A 25,294-nucleotide genomic window follows, 5' to 3' on the forward strand; every position below is an offset into this window, starting at 1 on the left:
GGAAATTAATGCTAACATTGCATTTGCCTTCCTTACCACAGACTCAGTCTGTAATTCTGACTCTTTATTTCTAAAACAATAAAAGTTAATCAACTGTTATTGATAGTATATAATCAAAGCAATACACAGGATAGACACAGCTAGTCTTCCCCACCGACTTCTAGAGTTTTACAGTCAAATGTAAGAGAACAGCTTCAAGATGAGAGAAAGAAAGCTTAAAAGATTAACAAAGCAATTTTAAAAAAATGCACAGGAGGTGGTAAGTGACTGGAACATGCTGCCAGGGAAAGTGGTGTAAAATACAATGGCAATGTTTAAGAGGTACTTACATGAACAAACAGGAAATGGAGGGATATAGATCATATGCAGTTTAATTTGACATGGATATTGGGGACAGAAGGGTCTGTTCTTGTACTGTACTGTTCTATGTTTTAACTTTCAAAACACTTTCACTTACCTGTGATCCCAACAACCAGAACACAGAATGACTGCATTCTAATGATTGAAAGTTGAGGGTACCTTTTATTAAAGATAAATTATGATGGGAATGTTGCAGGGAAATAAATTCTTCTGGCTTGAAACTAGAATAAGGCAGCTTAATCATATAAATTAGTGCTAGTATGCAATCTGAAGCAGTCCTCCAAAGGATTGTGGCACTGGTTACAGATTCAAGAGAGACTGAAAAAAATTCTATAAATGGGCCATGCCAGAATAACTAGCAAAGTATATGGAATACTGTGATAATTACAATCTATTAAATTTATAGTATCAAGGAAGGAGGTAATTCAACCATAAGATTAAGACTAAGGAAGATGAAAGTAGATTTATTTAGAGGTTGTTCAGGATCATCATAGGGGTTTCACTACAAAGAAGCTCATCCTCATCAATGGATGATGAGGAAGAGCTTCTATGACTTAAAATGGCCAAAGATTTTTTTGTTTTATACAGACAATGATTATGATTTGGTATTCACAGTCAATAAAGTTAATCAGAGTGTGTGACAAGAACAGAATGGCTACAAGAAGAATTTGCTATGCATCAGGGAAAGAGCAGGAGAATGGGTTTGTCCTAGAGAGTATAAATACCAATATAATGCCCATATAGAATATTATGGCACAGGAAGCTATGGAGTGAAGACAGAACAGTTAAAATGTGAAACAGCTATGATTTAACAGAAGACTGGTACAAATGTAGAAGCAGACTGATCTGATTCAACTCTTCCTTTGTCTCTGTCTCCCGAGATAAGTTATTATAAAACATCCATTATGATTCCAAAAGTTCTGAAAAGGTCTCTGAACTGAAACATCAACTGTTCACAGAAACAACTGCCTGACCTGTTAATTTTTCTAACATTTTCTTTTCTTCAGATTTTTAACTTGTAGTTACTGATTTAAGTTTTCAAATGTCTTCATATTTCCCCGTCAAAACTATCATTTTTAAGCACTGATATAATTTTTGATGAATATATTACATCTCCACAGATGACTTACAATTTAATTAAAATGCTTTCTTCATTAATTACAATGACTGAATGTTGGTGAGCGATTTTAAATGAAGTTCAGAATTGTATCCAATAGATTTTCCTTGTAATTTCACTGGTGGTATTTTATGAATTAAACACACTGTTTAACATCATCACAACCATTTAAAATAAGCAAATACTCAAATTGTACTAAAATTACTTTATTACAGTTGATTTTAACATCTCCTTTGTAATGATACAAAGGGTAATTACAAACAAAATATTACATATGACCCTATTCTCTTTTTCTGACACTTGGTAACAGCTTAACTTCACAATCTATACAATTAATACAGGTTATATGAGCTAATGTATGTTGAACCAGAAGTTACCAGAATACTGACATTTTTACTGTACAATTTTTAAAAGAAATACCAATAAGCGAAGGAACTCATTGGTAACCAGCTATGAACAACTTGAATAACATTGCTAAAAAATTGATTAAAGCAGATTTGGTTGTTAAAATTTAAAAATCAGAATTTACTACCATATGTGTGCAAATAAGATTCAGAATTAGGCAGAGAAACCAACAGAATAGAAATGTAAGGATAAAAGTTGAAGAAGCTCAAACATGCTGATTTTTTTAAAACCAGCCAGTTGCTCTAGGTTAGATTAGGTTATACATTCATGATGTGTTGTCTTCACCCCATGGGACTAGTGTTAAAACATTTTTAATGTTTATGTTAGAAATCTCAAGCTTTTGTCACAATTTCTGCAAGCTATTTAAAATGTACAATATTAACATTTCTCAGTCCCTCATCCATTACTAATGCACATTAAACTATTTTTGTTGCATACTAAAACAAAAGGGATTCAGATAGTAGCATTGTTAGTAATGAACATTTTAGTACAAATATCCTCTTCAAGTACTGTGTGGGTTTAGTGGTTTTCTTTAACCCTTTACACCATATAAATATCTTACTGCAAAGAAATTGTTAATAAAATTATGCATTTACAAGATGTCAAGTCATTAGGCCATCTTTCATATATGCAGTCAATAGTATATTTTTTTAAAACTGGAATTGCGTTAAGTTATTTAGAACCCCCGATAAGAGCTGTGATTTTTCTTTTTTGTTCAGAGCCAGCAACAACTATAGCAAGAGAAAAAGGATTTTATATAACTAAGGACATTAGATTAGCTTACCAAACAGCATGTAGTCATTCCCTACCTCAACGGTGGGTAAAGCTCAGTACTACACGTTAACAGATTACTACTATACCATAATAACCTACAGTTGAATATTCTACAGATTTTAGCACTAGGTTGTTCTTGGTGAGCTCCCTTTCCTTCTGTCCTGACTGGTGGGCAGTAATATTGGCCAATGGTTGATATTCCTCAAACAGTTCATCAAGGCAAGGGGCAAACCAAAGCTCAAGGTAAAAGTGCATTGGCAGCATGCTGGAAAACTTTACAATGGTTCTGGATGGGCAGAGCTAAGAAATTTGGAAATTTGGAGTTTAAGGTCTGACTTTTACAGATGGAACAGTTCTTACAGGTGGATTCTCATTTTTGATTTTATATCTCCCCTGCTCATATTTCATTTTCAAATTGTCCTCAGCTTGAACTGCATTTTGTCAAACTCATTATCCAAAGCCACATGCAGCTAATTCTGAGTCCATAGGTGGTTAGCTGCAATTATGATTTGTAAGTAAAAAAATATAACAGCTATTGAACTTGATCACAATATTCATTCAGAGTGTGAATGTAAACATTTTGTTTTAATGATGAAATAGACAATGCTGCAAATATTTTAATCAACGTGTTTTACTTCCTTAATTATTTAAAAGTGGTAGATATAAATTAACTAAATGTACCTATATGAAGTACATTTTCCTACTTTGTGTAATGTATGCTTGATGTTTTCACCTATAAGCAGAGAAATTGGCCAAAACTAGGACATACCTGTATCTAGTCAGCAATTTATGCTGGCAAAGATTAATCCATAAAGCTAACCACAGCCTTGCTGTGATGTTATGCTTAAAAATCAGTTAAGACCTTATGTTCCCAGCCAACATCTTGCATAAAAACTAACAAAGCCAGTCATAAACATTGCAGTAAAAATAAATTGCAGATAATTAAGATTGTGAAGTCACTGTATAAAATGCAATGTTACAATATCACATTGTAACATTTTTAATTTGTACTTCTACCATTCCTTCAAAAACCCTGTCATTATTGTCAATTATAAAAAGCAACACTTGGCACACTTCTATTCTTGCTTCTCAAAACAAATAACATCCATGGCAATGACTATTTTGTTAAGCTGCTTTCTTTCCATTCTCGGTTTTGTCATAGTATTTTGCACTACCACCTAGCTTCTACTTAAAACATGCAGTCAATACTTTGAAGAGAGCTACCTTGGGTGATTTCTACCTTGAAATGAAGTGTTCTAGTTCAGTGCCGTTTTTATTTTAACTCTATGATTCATATATTTCATTAGAAAGGAGTTCAGCATTTTTGTAACCTGTTACCAATGCAGAAGTTACCTGAAAAGCAGGTTTCAAATGAGAATTTTCATTTTTAATTTGAAATTAGAGTTAAGCAGTCAATTTTTTTTTGTTTTGAAAACAACTTACCAAATGGAAAACTGGATTATAGCATATTCATCTTAACTTCCACATGAAAGGGATGACACTTTCTTCTTTGCAAACCTATGTATATCTCTATCACACATTGACATTAACCATTACATCACACTGTTCTACAATTTTATGTTCCAACGCAAAGTCAGGGAGATAAAAGTAGATCACACAGATTCTGGAAAGCACTCTTACACAATAAGTGGGTCTGTGTAACAAAAAGTTAAATGCCTGGCCAAGTTTAGACCAAAGGACTATATGCAAATGTTTGTGTTTGTTTGTGTGTGTGTATGCCTGCAAGTGAAGGGGGAAAATAGAGCACATAAGAGAGTAAATCTTGAAAGTTGATTAGGTAAGTTGTATTGTTATTGTTAAGTTTTAGTGTACGAATTCAACTATAAGGATCCAGAGCAGCAAATCAAATCCAGTGAAATAATATGATGTGCATCAATGCTGATATTCATCATTGTTCTCAGTGTTAAAGTCATTTACTTAGGTCACTTTTTTTTAAATGAATTAGAAAAGTCTGTGAGGGACATGAAAGATTTTCAGTCACTGTGCATGATGAATTTTTAACAATCCCACTACAATTATTTTTAACTGCATTTTTGCTCTAATTTAAATTTCTAATTCATCTACTGGGCAGAGGTAGTATATCAGTAAGTAAAATGAATTTTAAAAAGTTATGACTGTTCATTCTGTTTGCTCAATCTGCATAAAAATTGCATTCATGAATAACATGATAATGTACAATATTTCAATATGCGGTATGGCAAGTTGCCAATTAATCTCCCAATGAAATTGTTCTGATTTACACTCTGCAATCAGGTAGAGAATTAAGTGAGAGCAAAGTATTTCCTGCTTAGGGAAGAGAAAGGGCAGCTAAATGGGAAGAGAATCATTCTGGCACACTCTCATGAGCCTTCTAAAAGCAGGTCACAGAGCACTGGTAAAAGGCATTGAAAAGATGACACTCAACTTTGCACAATAGGCGATATTCCCAAATGATGTGTCAAACCCAAAAATTATAATTATAGACCTATAAATACAACTACAAATGGTTCCTTTTATCAAAAAATGGGGTATGTTTAAAGTAAAGGAGGTGAATGATAAATTAAAAGACCTTTGCAAAACAAAAACTAAACCAACACTATATTTAAAGATGCATTTTACTGTGGTGATAGAAGTTTAATATTGCAACTAAACTCTAATCTTAAATTCAATTTACAAATAAACATTCCTCATGTTTAAGAAACATCAATATTTCCATGGTTGTAAAATAAGCTAACAGCCTGTCACAGTGTAGCAAGCTCTGATTTTCAGCCATGGATGTCTGAATGGACTTTGCAAATCTTTCACAGTGTAGCTAATCACAGAATAGACGATGATTCTCAAAAATCTTAATCACTACCGTCCTCCAATGGATATATTAATACAAGGGTCAGTATATCCCATTATCTCATTGCCTGTGCTATTAAGGATATTTGAAAATGGTGAACGTGTCACACCAAACTCTTGTTAAATATTGAAGTAAACAATACTGGGTGGGCTCTTATAAATTGCCTTTAAACAGTACTGACTATATTGATAATATTAATATCCGAGTTTCCACCTGTAAAATCATTCAAGCACCTTGGTGCTAATAATGGCACTGAATTTATTTTTTTGCTTAAAGCTAAATTTGATATTAAAAAGTTATTCAAGCACCCTATATAAATAAATGGTCTGTGTGAACACTGTCAACTCGCAAAAGTAGAAACATGCTCTTATTCTCAGCATTGAGTCTTTTATAATATGTATAATTTGCAATTTCTTAGAGAAGGGTGCAAACATCAATCTATAGGGCAGGAATGCAGTATTAAAATATCAGAGTAAAACCAATCACATAAAGTAATGAGGGGAATAATTCTAACTTTGCCCAAGTAACACTGAAGTTAAACATATGGAAACAAACCTGCCTTCCTATTCACATTACTGATTTTGGCAAAGTAATGACAACTACAATTATTCTGTGACAAGTTACACAGCATGAAGAAAAACTTAGGTTATTGGCAAGATTTAATGTCACTTCAACATAAGTTTATATTAAATGTATTTTTGATATGGAATGCAGTATATACACGGAATTTTCTACTGCCCATTCAGTCAGCACTGGAAGGATGCGAAGCAAGCATAGCTTTCAGATGTATTTCTTGTTTGTTTAACACATTAAGACTTGTTACATTATACTACAGAGTAGTAATAGTGATACATAGAATGCTAAAAAGTCATAGGCATGCTCACTGGTGCTAATAATGGCACTAAGTTCTTTTTTGTTGTTGTTGTTGAAAGAACCTAAATTCAGTATAAAAAAAAAGTCAGGAACTAGGCCAGCAGCTCAGCAATTCCAAATTACTACATATTTACAGATACATACATTCTTCAATTTAAAAAAAAACTTTTCTGATGTAACCTGAATTTTAGGGAAGCGTTTTACTTACTGCAGTGTATTTTCTGAAGGGAAATAACATTCACAGCATAGTGGCAATAGATTATTGTACAACTCATAGACCCGCACAATGTAACTTTGTTTCTGACATGCGTCCAAGGTCAGAGCATATTGTACAACAGCCTATTACAAAAACACTTAACTTTTACTTATTAAAAATAAAATTATACTATCTGTATAATTTAAAAATAGTGTTCTGTATCGAAACTGTTTTAAGAACAGTATGTATGGGTTTCAGTAATGGTAATGCGTTGTTAGTTCTTATATGTAGAGCTTAAAACCATTTTCTATGGTAGCTTGTAAATACTTTAAATTTGGAACATGTTCACTATGGTGCAGCATCACCATTTTTAAGCCACGTGACATGCTCATTGGGACATGTGAAGGTTCACCGAAAAAGTATGCTGCACTTAATGAAAAAAATCTGAAAATTATGGAGTGGGGATAATCAAAAGATTTAGCAGAAGGCAGTTTTTCCTTTAATCTATTATTTGGCGATTTACTTATGGCATCACTAATGTTATGCATTAGTTAAAATTAATATTCCTCCTATTAACTAGTGTCCATATTTTGGACTTGTTAGTGGCTAAATATTTCACAGATAAAAGTAGCAAAGGGTTAATGCCAGATGAGTAACTGACCTGTGTTCACTAAACAAATGCAGGTTTGAGACTGTTCATAAATACCAAATGCTGCATCAAACTATAATACGGTCCCATTTTCAAACACAGCCCAACTTCCAGTCTGTTCACTATATTCATTTTCTGCTCATGGAAGAGAATCTAACCCTTTTACGTTTTTTCCTCATATATATCAATTTCAGCAGATAAATGCCTCAGGCAAACAAATATAACATTGGTTAGCAGCTGGTGAGATTACTGGTTCAGCCCTTGAAAAGTATATGGTATAATGGCCAGCAGAAACTAATGGCAATCAAAGGTATTTTTTTTTTTGTTTTAAAAAGTAAAATTACTAAAGCCACCAATTAGGAATAGTGCTACAAAGGACATGTAAAGGGATGTCACTGTGCCACACTGCACTAGCTGCAGAGAACCAGGCTCAGCAAGGATTTTCTTTTGGCCTTTGTTCACATTTTTTTCAAGGACTGATCAAACAGATAGAGTATGAAATGTTGACAAATGAAAAGATTCTGTATCAACACAAAAGACCTGTTTTTCCTGAAAGGCGAAACAAACATGCCTGCACTCTGCATCACAACCGCAGTACCAATAGAGGGCTTTCAGATTGATGCAAATGGGGCGGTTTCTGCAGAGCATGGAGGCATGACAGCAGTAACACATCTGTTCCCCAGCCAATTAAAATTATGTGTAAGACATGTGTGAACCATTAGAAATTTGCGATGTAACACTTGTGCTCCTGCTCATGCCTTGCTCAGATCTGCCCCCGGAAGCCGTCCGCCTGAGAGCTTGGGGACTGTTGCGGACCCCCATACCACCTCCTCTGGGTACAGCAACAACTGGGCCAGCAGGATGTCCCCATGGTTGGGATCCACCTGACATTGGGTGACCCCAGGCTGGATGGTGGCCACCCATGGGGTGACCCCAGTGATGTCCAGCTCCTCCAGAAGGGTGATGAGACCAACTGGTGGCTCCTGGGTAACTATGGCTAAAAGCCTCTGGAGACAGATTAGAAAGGACCATGTTGCTGAAGCCAAGTCTCATGCTCTCAGAGTCAAAAGCCTCTATTTCTCGTGCTTGACGTTCCAGTAAGCTTCGTATTCTTTCAGTGCGTTCATTCTGCAGTGCCAGCATCTCTTCTTCAATCTGTAAAAGTAAAGTACTAATGATGAGGCCTTTGAAACTGTAGCTCATTTGTTGCGAGGATATTTAAAGCTTTCCGTAAGTGCATGATTTAATGTACTGACAGAAAATTCATATAAGGTGGTATAATTTTGTAGATCTACTTTTATATGTAGAAAATATTTCATTTTATTTATTCTACTTATAGGGATACAGCACAGAACAGGCCTTATCGGCCCACCGAGCTGTGTCACCCAGCAACAAACTAATTTAACCCTAGCTTAATCACAGGAAAATTTACAACGTCCAATTAACCCATTAACCAGTATGCCTTTGGACTGTGGGAGGAAGGGAGCACATGGAAGAAACTAACAAGCATTGGGAAGAGTGTACGAACATTCTAATAGAGGATGCTGGAATTGAACTCAGAACTCCGATGCCCTAAGAAATGCTGCACTAACCACTACACTATCATGCCAATTAAATTCTGTGTTTAACTAAGATTATCTTCCAACTCTGATAGCCTCTGCTTGTGTTAAAGGCTAATGCAACCTTTAACCTCCAATCTGCTTGAACAATTCAGCAGCTTCCAATATGTGCTATTATGTAGTTGGTAGTGCAGCATCATTACCATCTGTTATCTGTTCAATGATGGAAGCAGGGAATGCACAGCTACACTTCCAACAACAAATATTTATAGGAACAGTATCACAGAGCTCATATATATGCTCAAACACCTGTTCTACTGCTAGTAGATGTTTTACTTAACACAGACTAAATCAAGGTTTTTCCAGTTAGAAAGCTGAATATTAGGGCACATGCTTTTAAATATTTAATTAAACATGACAAAACATTTACAGAAATTATAAATTATGAAATCTTTAATCATTTACTCTGAGCACTGAAATGCCTGTGACTTTTAAATTTGTATACCAGTCCAATGCAGCCTCAGCAATGCAAATTCCATAGCTGGCTATATTGGAAATGGCTCTAAACAGAACTGACTTGAATAAGGTTCTCAGGATACAGCAGTGAAAGTGATAAAAAGTATTCTCAGTTTTTAGGAAATAAATTCAATAAAGTAAAACCTAGCTTAAATGTTTGAAAACATTTCCAACTTAATGAAATCATGCTTCAATTTATTTTTTTCAGTACAGTGTAGATTTAAATACTCACTGCTTACATATTCACATTCTCTTAAATGTGACTACAAGAGGATAATTCATGAGGAGTTTTAGTTATGCTTGCTTCCTCCCTTCAGAACATTCACCCATATCAAGCTGTTTACATGGTTTCTAAGGTACTTATTTTCTATCATATCAACCTCATGGTCAACAGATCATACTTTCCCTATTTCTGGCAACACAGCTGTTACACTGGTTCTCCCTGGATCTCATCCCCTTTCAGCATTCCAATGAGACCACTGCCTGAGACATCACAATTCCATCCCTATTCCAGAGCATCCACCTGTGCAAGCAAGCACAGAAGACAAAACACTTGGCCTTCAGTATTCTCACACACAGGTATCTAAATATGTTTTTCCAGATGAAGTGATTTATCTGAACTTCTTTCAAATTCTCTATGATGGAGATCACAAATGATTGGGTAACTTCGCAGAATACCACTAATCAGTATGCAATTGTAATATTTGATTTCTGGTCATCTCCCATTTGAATTCTACATATACTGTATCCTTCTCTTTTACCTTGGTTCTTGGCATCCTACATTATTCAAATGAAAATAGCAATATAAAAAGAAACGAAACAGAAAATGCAAAGAAATCCAAGTAGAAAAGAAATTAGATTTATTGTTTTAAGGCTATTACCAGCATTTTCTGTTTTTATATCAGCAGCAGCAGCAAATCATCTTCTAATTAGACATACTACAATCTTCAGGATTCAATGTGACCATTTCACTATTCTGCCACTGCTGCTTACACCTCCTCTAGACTACTTTTCTTCCTTTTCCTATTCTAATACCACTTTTGACCTGCTTCATCTTTCCTTTAATCAATCCTTTGACGTCCACCTGATTACACCTTCTTCACTCCTTCCCGCTTCCTTTTCACTTAACCTTTTCAATTCTGAATCTTCAAAATTGCTGCCTAACCTGTGAGGTATTGTAAGCATGCTCCTTTCCTTTGAATACTATTAACATTATGTTCAAGGGTAGAAACATTAATAGAAGAATCAATTCCACCCTTAATATCCAGATTGAAATAAGGTGGAGGTGCAAATTTTAGTAACTCTTAATATTACGAGCATTACTTAATTGTCATTTTGAAAAACTTCTGTAATGAACTGGGTGAATTCATATCTGAAAATACCAGATCATTTTTGAAACTCTAGTGTTGACAAGGTAACATTTAGACATGCAGTTATGTTGTACCTTTTGCTCTAGTAGGGCTCTGCGTAGAGAAACTCTCTGCTCCAATTCCTTACGTTCACGCTCGTGCTGCGCCTCAGTCTGCATTTTTATTTTGCTCTGGTATGCATTCAGCAGCTCAAGTTCCTGTTGCAATTGCATTTTCAGCACCTGACATTCAGCCTCCTGAGCTTCATCTAGGCGTAACTGTAAGAAAATTTATTTAATAATAGAAAAGAAAATTAATAAATATTTTGAATTAGGACATAATAACTGTTCAGTTAACAAACATCATTGGAAAGCACAAGTGCAAAATGTATCCTCTGATGTCACCTAGCTAACATCACCATTGTTCAGTTTTGACATTAAAAAATTCAATCATCTAATTAATATATGAAGGTCACTACATTACAGAAAATCATCACTGAACATTTGCCATTTGGCCTATGCTGGCTAGACATGGAGTTATTTCCTAGCTCTTAAGTCTGCTGCTATAAAAGGTACCCACTTCTTGTCTTTTGGATGTAGATATTTGCCTCCTCTACCCTTTTAGACAGAGTTCCTGAATCACATTACTCCAAAAAGATTTTCTCAACATCCTTTCAATCATTCCACTAATTAACTTAAATTCTCATCTCCAGATTACCAATACATCTAACCAAGGGATTTGATTACTTCTCATTTAAGGCCTTACCTGATTCTAATCAAATTTACCGTCAATTTATATGTCCCAGTTAAGAAAGACTCTACACATCAATACAAGTCTCTAGCCCTGTACATCTCCTCTGCATTCTCTCTGGTGCTTTCTATAATGTGGTGACCAGAATTGTACAGTAAATTCTGGCTGTGCCTTAAATGGTGTTCTATAGGAAGATACCATTTGTTGCATGTCTAGAACTAACTCTGTGCTTCTTATACAAGTCTCAGCTCAAGGCAAACATCCTGTATGCCTAATACACTTTTTTTTAAAAAAACCTTCAAGAAACTGTGTTTAGACAACTCAAAATCTCTGCTTCTCTTCCCTTGCCCCATGTAACCTCCCCAGATGCATTAACTTAAACACCCTGAATTCTATTTGTCCACTTTTGAAACCACCTGACTAGTCTATTTTCCTGCTGCTGCTCAGAACTCTTCTCAATGTTTTTGTCTGGCAGACCTCCTTATCATTGCCCGCTAACATTAAAAAAAAGCACTGGATCTAGAATGAATTCCAGTGGCCTTTCGCCACTGGAATTCTGATTCCTGCCCTTTGCTGTCTCCCACTGAACCACTTTTAAACTGATTTTACATTTTCTTCAGAACCACGGGGTTATTATTTTTCTGATCAATCGGTTATATGTGACTTCATCAAATACCACATTGAAATTTCAATAATTGAGAAGTCTCATCCCCTTACAAGATGCTCTAAGTTTTAATGTAAAAAAAAATCTAAACTTTTGTATTTTGCAATTAATCTTATATCTTTTCAATTACATTTAAGTTATGCACATCTTATTTCTTTTAAATCTTTCTGGTTCAGCTTCTGTGAAAATTCTTCAATCCAATGTTTGCAAAACCTCAATGATGCTTGTCTAGTTCAGAAATCATGCATGTCCTACAGAGGGCGCTGCCCTGAAATAAATGCCAGCTACTTACCTGTACTTACATGAAAAGTATCTGCATTTGCACCAGAAGTACTGCAGATACTGAAAATTTGAAATCAAAACAAAATATGCACTGTGGATTAGTGAATACCTTGGAGTGCAGTGTTCCATTTTGGCCACCTCACTATAGGAAGGAGGTGGAAGCCTTAGAGTGGGTGAAGAGGAGAGGATGCTGTCTGGATTAGAGAATATATCTCTAATTTTATACTAGTTTGAAAATAGGTTAAGCGATCTAGGGCTTTTCACTTTAGAGTAAAATTGGATGAGGAGGTGTACAAGCTAATAGAGGCATAGAATGCACAGCCAGAGACTCTTCCCCAGAGCATCAATGGCTTAAACAAGGGGGCATAACCTGAAAGTGATTGGAGGAAATTCTAAAAGGGGATGTCAGAGGTAGATTTTATTTGTTTTAGTACATGTTCAGTTGTGGATGTGTGGAGCTACCAGGATAATGGTAGAAGCAAATATATCAGTTAAATTAGCACGTGGATGAAAGAAAATGAAGAACTATGTGGGATGGAGGATTAGATTGATATTGCAGTAGGTTAAAAAGTACACACAACATTGTGGGCCTAAAGGCCTGTATTGCACTGTGTTGTTCTAAGTCAGGCAGCATCCATGGATAGAGAAACTAAGTGAACCTTTGGAGTGAAAACCATTTACAGAGGGAGACAGAACAATGACATTACCCCTGACAGGGCGAGGTCAGGCTTGTCCTGGAGATAAGCTGGAAACAAATTGAGTTTTGATCAACAATTTGTTTAAGACCAGAGGAGAAACAGAAGTCATTGAGGGTGAACAGATATTAGAGACAGACAGAATTCCCTTTGGAAAGCAGAGCACAGCTTCTTCACAGTTAGCAATTCCATTTTCTTTTGGATTCAGTCACTTCTCTTTCAAGAATATCAACCTTGAAGGTGCTCTGCTTTGCAAAGGGATTCTACCCATTTATCTTGTCTTGCTAAATCCCTTGTTTTCATCAAAGTATTAACCAAAACCTGCCTGTACAGCTCTTCCCCAGGACCAGTAATCTCACCCTATTAGTGATAGTTCATTTGAACTCTCCAACACTCTCAGTAGTTTGATACTAACTCTGTTTCTCCCCTTCCCTGTTTTGATGAAGAGGATTTGATTCAAAGCAATCTCCATTTCACTTTCTATAGCTGCTGACTGGCTGAGCAATTCAATTCACAAAATTTTGATTATTAGACAGCTACTGGTATACACAAACCACGATACCTCATGTGCTAACACAAAATCAGACTCAATTTTAAAAAAGCACAAATTAGACAAGTAATTTGTCAACAAAATCAATCAACCAAAGTACAGAACAAGATTAAATATAGCACTTCAACAGTTAATCCTTTTACCACTAGAATACTTATTTTACCCATTTATAAATTAATTTGATATGGCTGAAGATTTGAAAATGTACTGCCATCTGCTGCTTGTAAACATTACTGACAAAAATAGAAGTAAAAATCCAAATGCCTGCTTCCCTAGGAATTGTAAACTGAAGATATTAGGGGGAAAAATCATATCAAAGTATAATCATTTACTTTAAAATATAAGTTTTAGTTGTTAGAATAAATTATATCTCCTTTATTGCTTTCAGGTCACCTAAAAATCAAAATCTAATTCAGAAGCAGCTATTTTTGCAGCTCATTTCTGAGTATTTTGAAAAAAAAAGAACTCTTATTTTGGAAATAAAATTAACTTTGAGGATTTTTGATTACTAAAAATAATATCACCAATAAGTTGCATGCTTATGAAATGCTTCTGAAATAACAATAATAACGAGCATGGGTTGCATCTTATTATTATTATTATCAGAGTTACTTCCAATAAATTTCAGAGAGATGCTTTCAGTTTACTTCTTGGTGAATTGGGATGGTTAAGAATTAAAATTTCATGAAAACCCCTATTACTAAGCTCAATATTACACGTGATTGCAATGATTGAAAAAAAAATCCTGCATTTGATAGATAGCAATCAGGTAAGGAATCTATGACATTTCTCACTCCTGATCACATCTATGATATTTCATATTATGATTATTCATCTTTATAATGCAACCCAGGGATCTATCCACCTACTCAAGTAGATATAAAAAAAATAATTGTGGTTTGAGTAGGCAGTAACAGTGGGACTGCAGTCAGTAAATGAGGAAAGTGAACAACAGGAAAATAATTTCTACATAATTTACAGCATATATTTGCCTTTTAAATATATAAATTACAAACCCATGTACATTATTATTATTGTCAAAGTTACTTAAAATGCAGATCGTAAGTATGCAAGCTATTCTCAATTTGAATAACTTTGCAGGTATATTGTTCAATCTGATATTGCTTTCTTTGAGAGAGACAAGACCATTCAATCTGCCATCCAAACACATTGCTTGCCCACATTAATCCTGACTGATACAGTGGGCCAACCAAATTGATCCTCCATTTTTGAGTGGCCCTGCTGCAATGTGGTTATCAGCAGTCACCAGATCTCAGCACCTGCTTCAATCACCAAGATAACCTTTGAAAGGCCGCTGCTGTTAAAGACTCCTGAATTGTTCCCTCTGATAACTGCTTAAAGCTGTTAAATCAGTTTTAAAATTTAAAAAATTAAAAGTGAAATAAACACTTTAATATTGAAATAAACCAAATAAAAATTGAATAGTGCACTTACCTACAGATCAGAGATTTCACTCAATTATGCTAACTACACCAGCAGCTGTAAGGTCAGATGCAAGGGCATTCAGTTGCAAATTCGATAAATCAGTTCTCTACCAGGTGACTTGGGGAGTGGGGGGGGGGGGAATGAGACCAGCAACATGACAAGATGTCAGATGTGCTGGCATCTTACTCCTGCGTTTGTCTCTAACAAGCATGTTTCAAACCACAAGTGACACACATTGACATGCAAGGAGAACTTTGGCAGCAGTTCTTTACAAAAACACTAGCCAGAGGCAAGAATGATTTGAAAGACAGACTGGATTTTTAAATGGTTTGAGAAAGAATCAGCAGTTACATTACTGACATTATGATCATCCAAAGACCATGTCATAGTTGTAACTACTATCTCTGATTTCCGGATGAGGAAGGGAGAAGAACTATACTCAACTCCAGGACCTGTATGTTTGAATTGAATGGCTCACAGGTTTATGTAGTTACACTATATTTCTGAACATGTTGCTTTTTGAGAATCAATGCAGCAATGTCATAAATGCAGCAGAGTTCAAATGATGCTCTTTCTTCCTTATTTCAGCAAAGGGGCCCATTCTTCTTTCAGGTCTATGCTCTCACCTTGCAGAGCAATCCTATCAGACCCACTCCTACTTTCCAAGTTCTCCATTGATCATATTCTCCTTCATTTGTCATTCAACTCTTCTTTGATTCATTTTGCCTCTGACCTACAACTAAAGCATGATTTTCAGTAAAACTAATTAACATTTTTACTTCACTATAACTATTTTTCCTTCAATTATTATGTTATTTCTTCATAGAGAGGACTGCTGGAAATGGGTCCTCACTGAGTTTAAAGGAACATGGAAACTGCTTCAGTGAGCCACATGTCAAAGCATCAGATACCAAATTAACAGGGTTTTACTTGTAAAACTGAATAACCATTAATAGAGTAAATGTAAGAAATTCACATTTTCCACTTTGGCAAGTGTTGTCTAGATTCTGCAGTTGCGACAATGACAAAACTATCTGTGTTCACCATTATACCATGAAATTGACATAATTTAGGCGCAGACATTTTTAAACAGTACCTCCAAAATTACTGTTGATGATTCAACTACTCCATAATCTGTGCTGTCTCCCACCATACTTGAGAGAAATACATTTAAGTGATGGGAATTTCAGCATGTGAACTAGTTTCACTGCAGAATATCCTGACAATTCTTTGTATAGGAGGCTCAAATGAGATGCCTAGGGTATACTAAACTATATTTACAGCTTAGTAAACTCTTTGGCCTAAAAAAGCTAATTTCATGTATGTTTACCTTTGGTACCTTTCTCATAAATCAACTCTGAGCGCTGATGCATGGATATACCAGCATTAAATGTAGTGCTGAATGAAAAAGCTACGGCATTAAATATTCCAAGTAGTGTTACTTTCTCCTAGTTTCATAAACTAGGACTGCCGTTGGCTACTGCATTCTAAAATACCATTCATGATTTGGACAATCATCATTTATTGTATTGCTTCTCACATCCCTGGAAACCTTGGGAATTCTGCAGATGCTGATCCAGTTCAACTCAATATAAAATAAATGGTTTAAAGTAAAAACAACAAGAAATGTGCTTTGTTGGCTTTATGAATACAGTATTAAATAAAAGCAAAAATCCTTTATTTACCACACAGCAGAAATACGCTTCATTAATAAATAATGTAACTTTGCCTTGAAGTGGTTGCAGCAGCCATATTTGTGGACTCCTGCACAAGATGTATCAATAACTATAGTTATCAGTGACTACTTAACCAAATTTGAAGAAGTTGTCTAATTTTATCATTAGAATAAAATGGTGCTGTACATCATATCTAAATGGTATTATTTCATGTTTATTTCGCTGTTGCCATTGGAATGTTTTTTGTGTTAGTTTCAGAATCTACAGAAATAGCATTTGTAAATACTCCAAGCTTAGTAGCTCCCTTCAACTCCCCACCAGATAACTTACATAAAGAAAAAAAATCAATGCTATCAAAAACACTGGGAGCAAAGAGTGAAATTGAGGCAATTAAGATCAGGTTGAAATTAACTTTATCTAAGTAAAATACTTTGAGGCTTGGAAATGTGAATAAAAACTGAAATCCTCTGATCAGGCAACACCGGTGCATATTTGCCCAGTGATGTTGGCTGAGCACATTCTGTACTTACTGTTTTTATTTTAGATTTAAATATACTAAAACAGTAATAGATATATGCTGTGCTTCAGACAGAGAAAACAATAGCTTGAAGCATTCATCTTTGTTCATTCAGGGTAGAATATTGTACATGAATAGAAATGGTGTAGTGGAATTTAGAATAAATAATTGTATTGCCCTTATATTATTTTGCTTTGCAACAGTATCAACAGTGTCCAATCACAATTACTACAGGAAGTTATGGCAGAAAATTAAGAGTACTGCTTGCTTGCATGAGAACTGGAGCAATTCGCTATGTCTAAACATTATATATGATTGCCTAGCTCAGGATCCACCATCTTCACTCTGAACCCAATCTTTGATGGGCCACTTCCATCCAGCTGAGGAGATATTCATCCAACTAGTAAAATTTATTTAAAAATACAAAAAAAAACTCACTGCTTGTGTTGACAGCATTTCATTGATACTGTGATCATACTGTTCTGCAAGTATGGCTAGTTTCCTTGTCTGTTCATCCTTCAGTCGCTTGAGCACAGCTTTGTGTTCACTCTTAGGAGTAGTTTCCAACAGGTGGTTGCGAAGTGCCTTGTACTGCCGTGTCTGTATCTTGCAAGTGTCCTGGAATTGCTTCTTGATTTGCAACTCTTTTGACTACAAAATGTACAAAGTTATTTTACAGATTTCATCCCAGAGATAAACATTTTTTTAAGTTTCTACAGAACAGAATTTCTAGCTTTTATGTTGAGGAATTTCTTTAGCCACAGGGTGGTGAATCTGTGGAGTTTCTTGATTAATATGGCTGTCAAAGGTTACAGGGAGAAGGCAGGAGAATGGGGTTGAGAGGGATAATAATAAATCAGTCGTGATGGAATGGCGGTGGGCTACTTCTGCTCCTATGTCATGTGGACCTATGGTCTTATGTCTGAACTTGAGTACTTCAATTAATGGAGAATTAATGAGTAATATTCCATCCTTATAGTTTGCAATTCAAAACATTTAAAAATTCAGAAAATAAAAATATGGAATATACAAGTCAGCTCAAATGTATTATGTGCAGTGTGCAATGTAGTTTCTTTTGGACATGCATGAATGTCTTTATTCTATAGTGGCAGAACTAGCATTAGAGAACATGAAGTGTAAACACAAAGCGCACTGCAGATGCTGTGGTCAAATCAAGATGTACAAAAAAGCTGGATGAAATCAGCAGGTCCGGCAGCATCCGTTGAAAGAAACAGTCAACGTTTCGGGTCGAAACCATTCATCAGGACTAAAGAAGGAGGGAACAGGGGCCCTATAAAGAAGGTGGGGAGAGGGTGAAAAACCAATCAGAGGAAAGATCAAGGGGTGGGGGAGAGGAAGCAGGAAGGGGATAGGCAAGAAGGTATCTAAGGGGAAAGCACTATGGGTAGTAGAAGAAGGCAGAGTCATGAGAGGTGATAGGCAGCTAGAAGAGGAGACAGAGTAGAGATGGGATGGGGAAGGGAGAGGGAGGGAATTACCGGAAATTGGAGAATTCGATGTTCATACCAATGGGCTAGAGACTACCCAGACGGTATATGAGAAGTTGTTCCTCTAACCGAAGTTTGACCTCATCATGGCAGTAGAGGAGGCCATGTATGGACATATCCAAATGGGAATGAGAGGGAGTGTTATTGGGGGACCGCTTAATCGAGCACCTACGCTCCGTCGGCCACAACAGACAGGATCTCCCAGTTGCCACTGACTTCAATTCTCCCTCTCATTCCAATTCAGAAGGCTGGTTGATGTGGCTTTTCTATTCCACTGTACATCAACAAAAGCTTTTGTAGGAAACTACAGGATTGCTATCCCCCAGCTTTCAATTCATGTGAATCACTTCTCCTCATATAGATAGTTCTTTGATGATATAGATTTGTAATCATGCCAAAATTAAAAACTTTAAGGTATGTACACATTTCCCATTCACAAAATATTTCATCGCTGACCACTGCTCATGTTCTTCTCTTTCAATGGAGACTTGTTTATAGTATAGTAGTTAAATGCCTGTCAAGAATCGGCATGCAGGAAATGACAATGATTAGCAAACGTTAAGTATGAACCCATTTATTGGGGCTTTTTACTTACTGTATTTTCAGAGGAAAGCATGCTAACCTCAATAATCCCACTGTGCTTATGCAAACATTAAGGGAATACTTGGTTTAATACTTGAATTTTGAGGATATTAATAAAACAATGTGAAGATGAATCATAGGTTTAAAAAAATGGAGGGCTACAATAAAATTGCAGAATTTATCATTAACTTCCTATGGCTCAAATATTTTCATGTGCAACATTTCACAACCTCAGTTCTCCAAACAATAAGGAGAAGAGTTGAAAAATGTAACCCAGGTTTTTTTAAAAAAAACATTTATAAACTAATTACTGCAGTCCTGAATGTGGAAACCATGAAGGCCCACAGAGGTGATACCCCTGTCAATCAGGCTTAAGCACCCGAGACCAGCAATGCTTTAGTATCAAATTTAGCATGCAAGTTACCAAATATTGTATTATTGAGAATGCATAATCATAATAAAAACAATATTAAGAGGTTCAGTTGATTAAATTTACAAGTTAATATAAAATTAATGTTGACTGTCTGAAAGCCAAAGCATTATTTAGGTAGTAATGCACAATGTTTATAACCACCTTTTTACAATACAACAAGCCTTCAGTTTTAGCTGTAAGCACAAGCAAAACGTACTTCTCAGGGGAGAAAAAGATGCTTCCAGTTTTGTACACCACTAGACCAAGCAACTGAAGAGTGAAATTACAGTGACCTGAGAACAGGTTACTGTCATCTTTTTAGATGGAAGATACTCAAAGCCAGTGAAGAAATGAAAAACTATAGCAACACAAGAGTTGGAGGGATTCAGCAGGTCAGGCAGCATCTATGGAAATTAATAAACAGTCTAAGTTTCATAGATGCTGTCTAACCTGTTGGATTCCTCCAGAATTTTATGCATGTTACTCTGGATTTCTAGCACCTGCAGAATCTCTTTTGTGTAAGACAAAATATTTTATATTCACCCATACCTTCAGACTCTTGGGCTGCTGTCGCACTTCCATTCCATGCTTACGCCGCAGCTCCCGCTCTCGACGTTTGTTGTACTCCAGTTGATTGGTGAGCTCAGTCTGGTGCTGCAGTCTAATGAGCTCACTGCGCATACGCTGTATGGTATTGAGGTGGCGGAATTCCAGCTCCTGCATGGATTCATGATGGCGCAGTAACATTGCATGTTCCAGATCTTTTTGTGTTTGCTTTTTGTTCAGCTCCTGAGGAAGATAACAATACTTGAGGGGCAACCACATACTATGAGGTACAACAATAAACATAATTTCCATTTGCCATTGATGAAAGATCATTTTGAAGTTCTAGCTACCTATCCCTCTATGGATGCCAACTGGCACAGATATTACAGCTGAAACAAATGCCTGAAATATTTAGTTTTCCTGTATAATAGACAATCTGCCTTTGCTGTAAACGTATTAGTACTGTAACAGAACTGCACAAGTCTACTTCAAATTCAGTTCATTACCTACAAACTACTGCTGATGAGCACAGAATTCTCTACAGTAGAGGTAGATGTTTGATAATGTGAAGACGGAACATGATTAAATTGAAATATTTACTGTTATAAACACTGCCAATTTAAATGTACCTCTCGCACTAGATCCTGTTCAAGGTTATGACGTGAAAGCAACATTCTCCGCTTGAAACGTCGACATTCCAGTTCTAGATATTGGCGTTGGCGCCGCAGTAAATTAGCTTCTTCTTCAGCCTGAAAATGTTGGAAATTTTCCTTCTGCTTAGACAACCATTCTTGTTTTTCCTTCTTTGGGGTACTCTGATTTTCACTCAATTCCTGTCAAATATAAAAATAATTTTGTCATATTCTTGAAAAATTACCGTGCAATCTCTTTTTACTTTCACCATCACTAGAACACAAAAAAAAATAAAGTAGGGCATCTGGCCTCTCAAGCTTGCCTTGTCATTCATTACTGATTTAACCCAGGCCTCTGTGACAGATTGCTGTCGCTCTCTGTACCCCAAATGTTCAAAAAATTACCTATTTCTACTTAAAATAAGCTAGCCTCCACAATTTTCAGGGGCAGAGAATTTCAGAGATTCATTGCTCTCTGCTGGAAATTTCTAAATACCTCAATTTTAAATGACTGGCTCTTTACTGTGAAACTATGTGTTCTCGTTTGAGATAAGACACAGAAACAGAATTTGGCTGTTTGGCCCATTGAATCTCTTAAGGCTGATTTATACTTGTGCGTCACTCTACGCCGTAGCAAGCATGTGTTGGTGTGCACCAAAATGCTAGTTGGCAGTGGGGTTTCTATGCCACTGTGTTGAGTTTCTTCGTGAGAGACATGGATGAGGAAATGGGTTTCAAACATTCTCGCATGTCGGCAGGTAGATTTGATGATTTGGTTCATCTATTTCGGATCGATGTATGCAGAGCTCACAGACATGGTGGAGAAGCAGCAACCAGGAATGCGTAGGAGGAAATGTGATGCTACCAAGAGGACCTATCACAGTTGTTCTGGTCTGTGTCGCCACGACGCGTGAGTAACTTTTCTGAAGAGGTGCAAGTCAGCCTACGGTGTAGGGTACACGATACCTACGGCATTGATGTGACGCACAAGTATAAATCAGCCTTCATGAGGGAACATCTCTGTTTAAAAATATAGGTTAGCCATTTAAAACAGTTGAGGAAATCAGTTGAAATTTTTACTGACTGTTGCGAGTCTTATGAGCAGCAGAGTTTTTAAATATTTCTCAGTTAAATAGATCATGATAAGGGGGTGAAAGGTTATTGATGGAAGATGGGAATGTGAAGTTGAGGCTCGATGGGCAATTTGTCTATTCCCACATCTATTGGAAAGGTTGTATGCTGGTATGTTGAAGTTATGCTATGAAGTACATAGCAACTTCATGAGCGCTACCCTCCACACACTGATTCTTGAAAGTACATACCTGAATTCCTGCAGCTGTATAATTGGCTCTGGCTGTCAGTTGTTATGCTAGGGATTTGCCATGAACTCCAGCTGTATCTGCTAGTGTGGTGAAACCTGGCACAAACTATCGCCCTCAGCTGGTCAATCAATTGGTTACCCTATGAAGGCTTGTACTGGGTGGTTAGAAATATGCAGTCTGCTACTTGGCGGGTACTAGCAGTGACTGCTTCAGATGTTGACAGATCCAATGAATTCTCGCATTGCCTCCTGCTGGATATAACAGAACAGGTCTTCCTCCTTTCTTTATTTAGCTGCATAGCTCTCCCCAACCCAAAAGTACCTCCAAGGTGACACTCTTCTATTGATCTAATCAACACCTTCACTTACAGTCTCTGCTAGAGGAATGCCAATGGACAATAGGGTGTGTGCCAAGACCCTAGCACCCAGGTTCCTGGCACAACAGCACAGAGCAATGGAGTAGACAAGAGCTCACGCCAGGTTTCTGCTACAGAGCTGTCGATAATCCAGTACGGTATAAAATGCTATAATGGTCCCTTTTAACAATGACTCTATTTGTGCTCTCATTCCTGGGAGCCTATGTGTGTGCTAAGCAATGATTCCAGTGTAAAGCAAGTGCTGTGTACAAGAAAATATAGTACAGAGTTAACAGTTACCTCATTCTGGTGATGTTACGTGGAATAATCAATTCAGGTATAGATTAACTGAAGCACTTATTATAGAAAACCAATGAAAAAGAATTTGGCAGACTGAGTTGTTGAAGTTTGAAAAAGGGGCAAGACAGTATTTGTAGATCAGGCCCAAGATGATGTTTTTTTTAAATCCTATAGTCCTAGCAGAATGGAGATATCATGGATGGGGAAGTGTGGAATTATTGGTTTAAGTTAAGCATTTATATAGATACGCAGCACATGGTTATAATGTGCTTCACTGTTTTAGAAGGTGGTACAGAAATTTTCCCTGATTAAAAATTAAAGCATTAAAAATATCCCAGAAAATATGTAGAGAATGGTGCAGCAACTAATACATGGGATATACACAGATGCATCTCAGCCTTGTCACCTTTGCTTTGGAAGCATAATTAAACTTGTACTACTTAAGTACCATTAAAAATGGTGCTCTGAAAACCAGAAGCAACGTAACTACAAGCAATGCTGAAGGTGCAATATGGCTGTAACCAGCGCTGAGAAGTTAATAAATAATTACTGAAAATCTGGGAGGGGTCTCTCACTGTAAACGTTAGATCTAATTCTGATTTTTCCAGCTTAGAAACTTTTCGGCACCTCTAACCACTAGACTGAAGCATCATTATCACTGGCATAAAAATACAACTGAATACAAGCCAAGGAGAAAAAGAACAAGTCATGTGAAATCCTGCACAGGTTACGTAGCTTCCACACCAGGAGCACCAAACTCAAAAACAGTTACTTTCCGCAGACGGTAAGGCTGATCAACACCTTCACCCACTAACCCACTCTCCACATCTATGAATTCCTCAAAATTCAAGAAAAAAAATACAGTAGGTTACAAGCCAAGAAGTAAATGAGCAAAATACATCATGTGAAAACCTGCACCGGTCAAAATAAATTGCAGCACTTCTATTAATTGTTTGGAAGGTATCTTCATACAGCAAGTACATCGAAGTACAGGTATAAATAATTTCACCACAGCTTGTAGCAGTGTTTCAAAGGAAAATAGGAGATAATTCATGTGCTATAAAGCAACATCATTATAGTTCATGGTAAATAAAATTTGGAGATCATACAAACAAATGATCCATAGTCAATATTGATTTTGTGGACATATTACTTAATAAATGCTATAATATTACAATACATTTGCATCGCTAGATAAAGCACTGTAGATTGCTTTAAGAACTCATTCATAATCAAGAGTACCCAACAGCTTTAAGTAAGCATTCATTGTTAAGAAAGTAATGAAATTACTTATACCTCTTTTAATTGTTCTTTACGTAGTTTGTATTCTCTTTTTTGGGATTCCAGGAAGCTGCTCAATTCCTTCTTTTGCTGTGCCTGTATGTGCTGTTGAAATTTCTTTTCTTCAGTAGAAACTGCTTTGGTCTAACAACATAAAATATTTGAAATTAAAACACTTTAAAATTAATCACGAGACATGAGCATTGCTAGAAATGCCAGAATTTATTGTCCATCCACAAATACTTTTGAAATGATAGCAGTGAATCATCTTGAACCACTCCAATTTATGCAAAATGGCACTTGCAAAGTGATGTGTAGAATAACAGCTGTTAATCTCAGTGATGACATAATTACTTTAACATTTCAGTATCAAAGTAGTTGATAAAATTCAATGCAAAATTCATAATCCGATCCTTTGCTGTGGGTTTGGAGTCACAGATAAATCTTGGTAAGGATGAGGATGGGGGGGTTTGTGGAGGAAATTTCCTTCCCTGAAAGCCAAGAATGAACCAGATAGATTATTAGCCATAATCCAAAAGATTCATTATCACTAATGATACTAACCTGTTATTGCTATACTTAACTTAAAATCCAAAGGTTCCCCAGTAAAATTTTAACAAGCACCTCTGAGTTTCTGACATTTGTAGATTACTTGCCAGGTAGCAATAGTACGCAGCAGTAAAGTTAAAGAAAACTGGAACAGCACCCATCTTCTTGGACTATGTTTTAAACCCTCTGTTGTTCAGCTGGATGAATGCATGAACATGAAAATAAAAAAAACTTACAGCATAATAAAGGAAATGTGCTATGATAATTGTTATAAACTAATTCTTCTCCTGCTTTCTATTACCAACATCCACTTTGCTTGATGCTTCCCAGAAATTTACACTTTTCACAGCAAACTCCCAGATTATTAAACACTCCAGCAAAATTCCCACTAATTAAACTCAAATTCTGTTTTTCCTGAATTATGAAGGCCAGTTCTTTGTCAATTAACTGCAAAAATCATAAGCAAAAAAGACCATAATTTCAGTTTTATTTTCTTTTGTGATGCTTACAATGGAATAATAGGTCAATCCATGCCTAGTTGTCAACTGAAGTGACAACTAATGTTCATCACAAGCTCATCCTAG

General features: G+C 36.2%; 1 protein-coding gene across 4 annotated transcripts in view; it reads right to left on the reverse strand.

Moving 5' to 3' along the window:
- Positions 1–1,652: 1,652 nt before the first annotated feature.
- The window catches only part of taok1a (TAO kinase 1a), a 161,801-nt gene continuing 138,159 nt past the window's right edge, over positions 1,653–25,294 (reverse strand). For all 4 annotated transcript variants that reach the window (XM_059973340.1, XM_059973344.1, XM_059973341.1 and 1 more), the window contains 6 exons: positions 24,177–24,305; positions 20,901–21,104; positions 20,275–20,514; positions 17,662–17,874; positions 10,739–10,921; positions 1,653–8,374 (listed from right to left, as the gene is read on the reverse strand). In XM_059973340.1, the coding sequence (XP_059829323.1) occupies positions 7,913–8,374; positions 10,739–10,921; positions 17,662–17,874; positions 20,275–20,514; positions 20,901–21,104; positions 24,177–24,305 (1,431 nt within the window). In that variant the 3' untranslated portion in view covers positions 1,653–7,912. The remainder of the gene's footprint in view (positions 8,375–10,738; positions 10,922–17,661; positions 17,875–20,274; positions 20,515–20,900; positions 21,105–24,176; positions 24,306–25,294) is intronic.

Source organism: Hypanus sabinus, chromosome 6 (genome assembly GCF_030144855.1).
Source record: "Hypanus sabinus isolate sHypSab1 chromosome 6, sHypSab1.hap1, whole genome shotgun sequence".
In the NCBI taxonomy this organism is placed as follows: Eukaryota; Metazoa; Chordata; class Chondrichthyes; order Myliobatiformes; family Dasyatidae; genus Hypanus; species Hypanus sabinus.